Below are 10,811 nucleotides of genomic sequence, written 5' to 3' on the forward strand. Positions count from 1 at the left end.
AATGATATTTGAAGTGATTTGCTTTGGGTTCTCAGAAGGTGCCAATATAGTTGGAATGCTTCTATTTTCAGTTGGCTCTCTAATTTTATAAAAAATAATTGTTGAAAAAGTCTACTAGTATTCATATTTTTAATAAAAAATAATAATAATTTAGAAAGGGAAATGAAACTGGCTTGTAAATTTTAATATTGCACTTATTCTTCTCCAGTGAATGAAGGCCATTAAACACATTAAGGTCAATGCGTGGCCTAGAGAGTTGTGCTGATTACACACACAAGGCAAGACATACAACAACTTTTCTTTAATTTGCAGTATAGAGAAACAAGTAAAACTAACTGAAATACGCACTGTATCATGTAACCGGGTTATCAACTTTTAGTAATATGCCAAATTACTATCCTCCCATGTGCAAAACAAAAGAAATCCAGAGCCATGGCTGAGTAGTAGACAACAGAATACTATGATTCAAAATATGAAAAATCTTGTTGACCAAACTCATCCTCTGCCCAAATCATCCTGAAGATCCGTATCTTCCACCAAATCATCCTCTGCCCAAAATGTCTTGAAAATCCTCGCAGCTCTCTCTTTAATCTCCTTCTTGTCATGGCTCTTCAAATTTTCAATCATACCCCATCCATCACACTTATCAACCCTTTCAGCAAAGCTATTGCCTCTATCAATATCCTTGTCAACTTCTCCAACCACCAAAATGTTCTCTAGCCCCTCGAGACAGTTTGACACAATCTCTGAGTTTGGATAAGCCAAGAGATCACATAGTGCCTGAATGCAACGTTGATCCACCAGGTACCTACAATAATGTTTCATCATACACCTAATTAAGTATTATCACAACATATTGCAGAGGAAGTAAGCATTATTATAAATAACTTTATTAATAAACCAGGAGTAACATACCATGCATTATTCTTTTGGAGTCATATATATGTGTGTGTGTGTTACCTTTTCTTTGTTTTTTCCACTGATAAAAGTGATCCATGTATTTTCTGAAGAGGAAAAATTATGATAAAGGAAAATAAAATGTAATGGCGAACCATACCTGATTTGGTCATGAGATCCTCTAGTGGCATTGGAGATGGCCCAGGCCACCTCCTTCTTTAGGTCAATCTCACAGTCTTTACGATAAATTACAATAGCAACAAGAACAGGAATAATATGGGCATCGATGATAGCCTGCGCCGATAATCATAATAATTTTCTTATAAGGTTTCTCTTGTTCTATGTTAATATTTTCAACAAGCAACAAGTTGTATTGCAACTTGCAAGCGAAGTAAAATGTCAGTTTAAAAGTTCAAACTCCCTTGCATATACATGACACACCTAAAAGCAAGATATATTATAAGATTCATACTCTTTTCTTTACCTGTATTTGAGCTCCATTCCCAGCTGTGATATTTGAGATTGTCCAACAAGTTTCTTTGTAGATCTGTTCTTTGTCCCGAGAAATAAGAAGAAGTTTCGAAAGACCCGTGATCAATCCTTTATCAATTGTAAGCTGAAAATATGCAAAGTTTATTTTTTGGAGAGCAAAAGAAAAAGGACAAAGGGACCAAAAAATAATGATATTTTCTTAATTGTCAATATGACTCGTTGATACCAATATTTTCTATAATGTGACATAGTACATATAAATAATTAGGCTCCTAGATACAGAGTTACACCTTGCCCACATAATAAAAAAATCAAGCTTTCAGAAGAATGAGAAGATAATGATACATTGTTTTTTTCTACCTGAGTCTGAGCATCATCACCAGCAACAATGTTTCCCAGAGTCCGAAGTACAGGTACAATAACTGTAAGTGATGAATTCCTGCTAAAATGTAATTTAATCATCCCAAATTATCGAACAATAGGATAAGAAAATGGAGTACATGAAGTCACCCATGATATGAATTATGAAAGACACAAAAGGTACTACTAGCATCAAATAAATGCAATGAGATGACATACGTCAGAAGATCCACAAGTTTTACGCAAAATTCTGCTTCAACAATAGTCTTTGTTGTGTCACTTGAGACATCTGAAATGTAAAAGAGAGCCCAGCATGCATCTGATACAACTTCTTCGTCGCTGTTGTGGATGAGTGTCTTAAGGACAGGCATCAAAGTCTTTACCTGACAAAGATCAATCCCATTATACTATTATGGACAGAGAGGATAATTTTAACTACAGCAGCAAGATTTTATGAAATGAAATGTCCCCAACCTGTTCCAAAGTTACCGGAGGCTTTCCACGGACCAAGTTGGATAAAGTCCATGTAGTAATCCTCAACATAGACAATATTGGAGATGGTGGGTTCAACAGAGATAATAATGGTAGAAGAGCATGTTCGTTAAGAATAAGATCACTATAGCATGGGGAATCAAAAGCAATGTTCCCTAAAACCCATACTGCCTGTTCAAGACATGGGAAATAGTTGCTTATTAATTCAGCAGAATGCTTCATAGATGATAGAAATTGTACAAACATAAGAGTGAGGAAACTGATAGACATATGAGTCATTAGCACAGGAAATTGAACAACAGTTAAGTGTGCATTTGATTCCAGGTTAGAGAATAATTCAGAATAGATTCTGAATTGAATCAATTTGAGTAACTTTTCGGCTGGATTCAAAATTTTATATTGAATTCTACTCTTGACTTATTGTTTAACAAAAATGTTCAAACTCAATTTCATCAATGTTCATTCAAACATGCACCGAAGTGAAATTAGTGAAGGGGAGTGAGGAAGAGTTTACCTGCTCTCTGACATCGTCATAGTTGTTGGTAGGGCTGAGAAGTTTCACCAACTTGGGAACAGCTCCGTGGTCAACAACAGCTCTTTTGTGTTGGGATGTTCCACTAGCAATATTGGTTAACACCCATAAAGCCTCAAACTGTACAAGGAGGAAAAAATAACAACTATTGGGTGAGTAAGGACAAAAAACTCAAAACCTTCACTTATCAGAAAGATGAGGGGAATGAAAAGCATACCTGCAACTGGTGTAAACCATCGCTTTCCAAGAACTCCACAATGCGAGGGACAACGTCTGCTTTAATCACCTCATCAATTGGAGGGTGCCCTAAACCCAGTGAATGTGAAAAATTAGTGTCCTACACCAAACTAACTATGGATGGAAAAAAAAATTAAAAAGATGAATTGATATACCATTTGCTAACAGTTTTCTGAAGTGAATAGTTCCCTCGAATTGTTCGGCAGCGGACTCAGACCATAGTCGTTGCTTCATCACAGGAATATCTTCCAATAGCTAATAAACAAGATTCAGATTCTGAACAAAAAAGGCTAAGAAAATAAGTTGTGGCTCAAAATTAAAGATGCATGCAGATTGCAAACCTCTTCTTTGGAATAGACAGCAAAAGATTCTCTTCGTTTACTGAGGAGGGTGTCTTTGTAGGGGTCAGTTCTACTATGATAGCTTCTCTTCCTCTTCTCTGAAGCAGAACTAGAACCAGGTTGCAGAGACATTCTTCTTCACTTCTTGCTTCTTTGACGACTTTTTCTTTCAAGAAACTAACAGTGAGGTGAGAGTGAATGAGTGCAATGTGCAACCACTCTAACTGAAAACTGAAAACAGAAAACAGAATGTCGTCTATTTATTCAAACCAATGCCAGGGGGCGGACTCCGTTTCTTTTGCTTCCAATACTGATTCTTTATTAATTAAGAAAAATGTATGCACAAGGTATTAAATAAAAAGGAAATTACTTGTCAAAATAACCAAATAGGAAATTAATATTATTTTTTTAATATTATCAAAATCCTTGAAATTCTCACAATGAAAGTTTACAAGGAAATTTTAAACTTTAAACTATAATATTTTATTTTTAAATAAATAAAATATTTAAATTAATCATCAACATTATATTTCAATGATAAGAAAGAAAAGGAAGAATGAAAGTGAATAGACGAGAAAATAAAATAAGATAAATAATAGGTGAAAATAGAGGTTGTTTGGTTGAAAATTAATAGAGTGGTTTAAAGAAGAAATATTTAAATTAATGTTGATTGTAGGTAAAAGAAAAACTTAAAGAAGAGAGATTAATATTGAATAAAATATGTTATTATTGTTGTCCCACATGTGTTCAAATGCAGCACATGCATAAATACTTAGCAGCTAAAGACAAGCTGTATCATGGTGTTTTTTATGTAATGTATGATAAGTGATTTAATTAATGTGTAAGAGAAATTAAATTTAAGTTATGTTACTTAATGAGCCAATTAATAAAATGGAATGATTTTTTTTACATGTGTAATGTTTGGGTTTCCATGATATTTGGACATTAGCTATGTGTTTTTTGTTATGCAAAAAAGGGTGCGGTAGGAGATAACTGAGGAACATTTAGCAAAAACCAAAAGCAAACCCTCCCTCTCTTTAGTAGCACGGGAAGCCTCCTCCCTCTGTCATTTTTATTCTTCTCCTCAATGTCTCTTCTCCATAGCTAGGAGAATTTTGAAGTTCAAAAAAGGGAGATCCTTTTTCCTTCTCCTATATAGCTCTTTTGTTGATTTCTATTTGGTATGCACCTTTCTTTCTCCCTTTGGTCTCTTTGTTCTCCTCTTTTTTTTTCTCTCTCTCTTCCTTTATTAGGATGACCTATAGGGGTTTTGATGTAGAAACTCTCATGAGTGTTTCTTTGATTGTGTTTTTCCACGGGTGGTGAGGTGATGATATTGTTGATATGACCAAGTTCTTTGAGTGAGCTCAAAATCTTTCTTTTCTTCTTCTCAAATCTAGCTTGGAGATGTTGTATGTAAGAGAAGCTTACCCCCTTTTTTCTTTCTTTATGATGGTTTTGAGTTCTTTGGCTTGAATCTTGAGTTCTTTTGTTGGGGTTTAGTATTTAGAAGCTTAAATATTGATTATTGATATGTTTATTATGATTTTGGATGCTTGCGTAGCCATTAATGGTGCCAAAAGCTTGGATTTGCAAAGAAGGAGTGTTGTAGATTTCGCAGTTTTGGCTAAGCTAAAACTTTTAGCTTCAAATAATTTTCGTCAAACTTGGGTCTGCATGAATTTAGCTCAAGCTAAACAAAATTACAACAAGCTTTCTGAAGCTTAAAGAGTTAAGTCTCATATTGGTTTAATCAATTATAGTTCTACTTTAATCGATTTGAGACAATGACTGATTTTTCAAGAGTCTCTGGTTTAATTGATTACCAGGTGGATCAATCGATTACTTCTTTCTTGTTAAATTGTTCAAAGCCGAACAAAGAACACTTTAATTGATAACTTAGGTCATCTAATCGATTACATTGTTCTTGAGTGGTTTTCTAGATGTTGGATGAACACTTTAATTGATAACTTAGGATATGTGGGACACTCTACAAGTTACACATGAGGGAACAACTGATGTCGAAAGATCTAGGATAAATACTCTAACTCATGAGTATGAATTATTTAGGATGAAGCCATAGAAGTTGGACCTTATGTACCCACCATGGTGGCTGGTAATACAACAATAGAGAAACCTAGAGAAGAGTGATATGAAGATGAAAGAAGATTAGTGCAGTACAATTTAAAGGCTAAAAACATTATTACTTCTGCTCTGGGAATGGATAAATATTTTAGGGTTTCAAATTGTAAGAGTGCTAAGGATATGTGGGACACTCTACAAGTTACACATGAGGGAACAACTGATGTCAAAAGATCTAGGATAAATACTCTAACTCATGAGTATGAATTATTTAGGATGAAGACAAATGAAAGTACTATACAAGATATGCATAAAAGATTCACACACATAGTTAATCATCTTGCATCATTAGGAAGAACTTTTCAAAACGAGGATCTCATAAATAAAGTGTTAAGATGTTTAAGTAGAGAATGACAACCAAAGGTAACAGCCATCACTGAATCTAGAGATTTGTCTATTATGTCTCTTGCTACTCTATTTGCAAAATTATAGGAACATGAAATGGAGTTGCAAAGACTAAATCAACATGAAGAAAATGATAAGAAGAAGAAGGGAATTGCTCTTAAAGCCTCACCTTCAATCCAAGAGGAAAGTGACATAGAAGATTCAATTGACTTAGATGAAGATGAAGATCTTAGCCTATTTGTCAAAAGATTCAACAAATTTATTAGAATAAGAGGAAATCAAAGAAGACAAAACTTCAAACCTAAAAGAAGAACTGAAGAGTCATCTCAAATTCCAAAATTCTTTGAGTGCAATCAACCCGGACATCTGAGGGCTGATTGTCCAATTTTTAAGAGAAAGATAGAGAAGTCTGAAAAGAAGACTATTGGAGATATGAAGCCAAAGAAGGCCTATATCACATGGGATGATAACGACTTAGAATCATCTGATGATTTTGAAAAAGAAATGGTTAATCTATGTCTAATGGGCAAAAATTATGAAAACGATGAAGAGGTAACATCTTCTAACAAATCTATTTCTTTTGATGAGTTACAAGACGCATTTGCTGAATTACATAGTGAGTCAATTAAACTAGCAAAACTTGTCTCTTCATCTAAGAAAACAATTTCAGATTTAGAGAAAGAAATTTAAAAATTAAACAAAGAAATAGATATTCTTAAAATTGAAGTTTCAATCTCTAAATCTAGTGATAAAGTTCATGTTTCTACTATGACTAATGAAAAAGTAAATTCATGTAAATGTTGTAGCAAATATGTAGAAGAAATTAAAAATTTGAAAAACTCACTTGCAAAATTTTCTATTGGCAAGAATAACCTAGATGTTATATTAGGAAATCAAAGATGTATTTTTGATAAAGCAGGAATTGGATACAAACTAGAAAAACAACAAAAGTTTCTTTTCTTTCTCACAAAAATACAATTCTCCTTTCATTACATGTTTTTATTATGGAAGAAAAGTGCATGGCACATCTACATGTTATTTTAAGAAAAATTGCAACAATATCAAAATGATATGGGTCCCAAAAGGATCTTTAGTCAATACTAACACACAAGGACCCAATAAAGTTTGGGTACCTAAGTCACAAACTTGATTATGTAGGTCTCTTTGAAGAAGAAATGGTATATAGATAGCGGCTGTTCAAAGCATATGACGGGAGATTCATCAAAGTTCACACATATCTCTCCCAAGAAAAGTGGGCATGTTACTTATGGTGATAACAACAAAGGTAGAATTCTTGGAGTTGGAAAAATAGATACGAATTCTTCAAACTCCATTGAAAATGTTCTACTTGTTGAAGGCCTTAAGCACAACTTGCTTAGTGTTAGTCAATTATGTGACAAGGGCTATCTAGTATCATTTGATTCTCAAAAATGTCTAATTGAACATAAACATGATACAAATATAAAGCATATAGGGTATAGAGTTAACAATGTCTATATGATAGATTTAAGCCAAAAACTAGATAATAATAAATGTTTTCTTAGCAAAGATGATGATCCATGGCTATGGCATAAACGTATTGCTCACATAAACATGGAACATTTAAATAAATTGATTTCAAAAGATTTAGTTGTTGGTTTGCCAAAACTAAAATTTGAAAAAGATAGACTATGTGATGCATGTCAAAAAGGAGAACAAACTAGAGTTTCATTCAAATCCAAAAACATTGTTTCTACTACTCAACCTTTACAATTACTACACATGGATTTGTTTGGCCCTTCTAGAATTATGAGTCTTGGAGGAAGTTTCTATGACCTTCTTATAGTTGATGACTATTCTAGATACACTTGGACATTATTTATCACTCATAAGAATGATGCATTTCAAGCATTTAGGAAACTTGCAAAAGTTATTCAAAATAAGAAAAATCTAAAAATTATATCTATTAGGAGTGATCATGGGGGTGAGTTTGAAAATAAAAATTTTTATTTATTTTGTGAAAAGCATGGTATTGAACATGATTTTTCGGCACCTAGAACCCCTCAACAAAATGGAGTCGTTGAAAGGAAAAATAGGTCTTTGGAAGAAATTGCTAGAACCTTATTGAATGATACTCCTCTTCCAAAATATTTTTGGGCTGAAGTCGTTAATACTGCATGTTATATCATGAATAGGGCTTTAATAAGACCTATCTTAAAGAAAACTCCATATGAATTGTTCAATGGTAAGAAACCAAACATCTCACATCTACATGTCTTTGGTTGCAAATGTTGTGTATTAAACAATGGAAAGGAAAACTTAGGAAAAAATTTGATGCTAAGTCAGATGAAGGAATTTTCCTTGGTTATTCCTTGCATAGTAAAGCTTATAGAATATATAATAAAAGAACTATGACTATTGAAGAATCTATTCATGTTTCCTTTGATGAGACTAATGCTATTTCTCCAAGAAAGGATATTTTAGATGATGTTGCAGAATCTTTAGAACAAATGCATATTCATGGACAAGATTCTAAAGGAAAAGGGAAAGGAAGCAATGAAGATCCTCCAGAAGAAGCCAAATCAAATGATGAACTTCCAAAAGAATGGAAAGCTTCAAAAGATCATCCCTTTGACAATATTATTGGTGATATCTCAAAAGGGGTAACAACTAGACATTCTCTTAAAGATTTATGCAATAATATGGCTTTTGTGTCTATGGTTGAACCTAAAAATATAAATGAAGCCATAATAGATGATCATTGGATAGTTGCTATGCAAGAAGAACTAAATCATTTTGAAAGAAACAATGTGTGGGAACTAGTAGAGCAACCTGAAAACTACCCCATCATAGGAACAAAATGGGTATTTAGGAATAAGTTAGATGAACATGGCATAATAATTAGAAATAAGGCTAGATTAGTTGCAAAAGGATACAATCAAGAAGAAGGTATAGATTATGAAGAAACATATGCTCCAGTTGCAAGATTAGAAGCCATTAGAATGCTTTTAGCCTATGCATCTATAATGAATTTTAAGCTTTATCAAATGGATGTTAAAAGTGATTTTCTAAATGGCTTAATTCAAGAAGAAGTATATGTTGAACAACCTCCAAGTTTTGAAATATTAGATAAGCCAAATCATGTTTATAGATTGAAAAAGGCTTTATATGGTTTGAAACAAGCTCCTAGGGCATGGTATGAACGTCTAAGCAAATTTCTTTTAGAGAAAGATTTTTCAAGAGGAAAAGGGGATACCACACTATTTATAAAGAGAAAGTATGATGATATTTTGTTGGTTCAAATATATGTTGATGATATAATCTTTGGATCCACTAATGATTCATTATGCAAGGAGTTTTCTCTTGATATGCAAAGCGATTTTGAGATGTCAATGATGGGAGAACTAAATTACTTCCTGGGGTTACAAATCAAGCAAACTAAAGAAGGTATATTTGTCAACCAAGCAAAATACTGCAAATAATTGATCAAAAGATTTGATATGGAAAGTGCAAGGCACATGGATACACCTATGAGTACTGGCTGTTATTTAGACAAAGATGAATCCAATCAGTCTATAGACATGAAACAATATCGAGGTATGATTAGATCTCTTCTCTATTTATCTACTAGTAGACCAGATATCATGTTTAGTGTATGCATGTGTACTAGGTTCCAATCCAACCCCAAACAATCACATTTGAGTGCAGTAAAAAGGATCATAAGATACCTAGTAGGAATAATCAATTTAGGATTATGGTATCCTAAGAACTCAACATGTAACTTAATAGGATACTTTGATTCTGACTTTGCCGGATTCAAAACTGATAGAAAGAGCACAAGTGGGACATGTCAATTTATTGGATCTGCTCTTGTATCATGGCATAGTAAGAAGCAAAATAGTGTTGCTTTATCTACAACTGAAGCAGAATATATTTCTGTTGGCAGTTGCTGTGCCCAAATTTTATGGATCAAGCAACAACTATCTGACTATGGAATCTTTCTTGATCATATACCCATTAGGTGTGACAATACAAGTGCAATCAATCTATGCAAAAATTCAGTTCAACATTCTAGAACCAAACATATAGAAATTAGGCATCATTTCCTAAGAGATCATGTTCTGAAGGGAGATTGTGTGCTAGAGTTTGTTGATACAAAGAATCAGCTTGCTGATATCTTCACAAAACCTCTCCCCAAAGAAAAACTTTTTCCATTAGAAGGGAATTAGGCCTCTTAGATATTAGTGAGTTGGATAAATAAGGATTGATTGATTGAATCATCTATGCTTAATGATTGATTGTTTGTGTTAAGTGTGTTACTTTGCTTGATTTTGCTTAAATTCTTGTTATTATGTTTGATTGATGCATTATTGTGTGTTTGATGCTTGAATGATTGAATTAAATACATATGAGTGGTGATGATTGATATAGTTAGATTTTTTAGCATAGACATAGATAATTTTTAGAGGAACAAGCCTAGTTTGTGTTCTGGTAATCGATTATCATTAAGTGTAATCGATTACACAAGAATAGATAGCCTGTAATCGATTACCAGAAGGATAAATGCTCCTGTAATCGATTACCAAACCTTGTAATCGATTACATCACACCCTCTTCTATAAATACTCACAAAATCCAGTGGCACTGCGCAGCCACACTCCTCCCTACGTGCCTCTTTTTCCGTAAATCTTCAAATCTTCATAACTCCTTCAATTCTTAACCAAATCACGTCCCACAAAGCCCAATCTTCATCATTTTCACTCTTCTTTCAATTCTACTGATTGAAATTCACTAAAACTTCATCAAATGGCAGAATCGTCGAAGAAGCGAAAGGGAACGTCTTCCACCACCGCTGCTGTTGGCCATCGCCGCCACGGACCATCTGAAGCACCCACAACACCAATTCATCCTTCCTTATCATCTCCAAGATCATCTACTCTATTTTCTTCATATGATCAACGTCTACGGTACAACTCTCAATTTTCTTCTAGGAT

At 33.6% G+C, this 10,811-nt stretch overlaps 1 protein-coding gene across 1 annotated transcript; it reads right to left on the reverse strand.

Annotated features, from left to right (window-relative positions):
- Positions 1-352: 352 nt before the first annotated feature.
- Positions 353-3,565, reverse strand: LOC114394676 (importin subunit alpha-4-like). The gene is made up of 10 exons (XM_028356347.1): positions 3,352-3,565; positions 3,166-3,265; positions 2,991-3,079; positions 2,756-2,893; positions 2,224-2,412; positions 1,969-2,132; positions 1,750-1,828; positions 1,382-1,513; positions 1,058-1,191; positions 353-808 (listed from the first exon to the last, which is right to left on the reverse strand). The coding sequence occupies exons 1-10, from the start codon at positions 3,481-3,483 to the stop codon at positions 496-498; spliced, it is 1,470 nt and encodes a 489-aa protein (XP_028212148.1). The 5' UTR covers positions 3,484-3,565; the 3' UTR covers positions 353-495.
- Positions 3,566-10,811: the final 7,246 nt, after the last annotated feature.

This window comes from Glycine soja, chromosome 18, assembly GCF_004193775.1.
Source record: "Glycine soja cultivar W05 chromosome 18, ASM419377v2, whole genome shotgun sequence".
Taxonomy (NCBI): Eukaryota; Viridiplantae; Streptophyta; class Magnoliopsida; order Fabales; family Fabaceae; genus Glycine; species Glycine soja.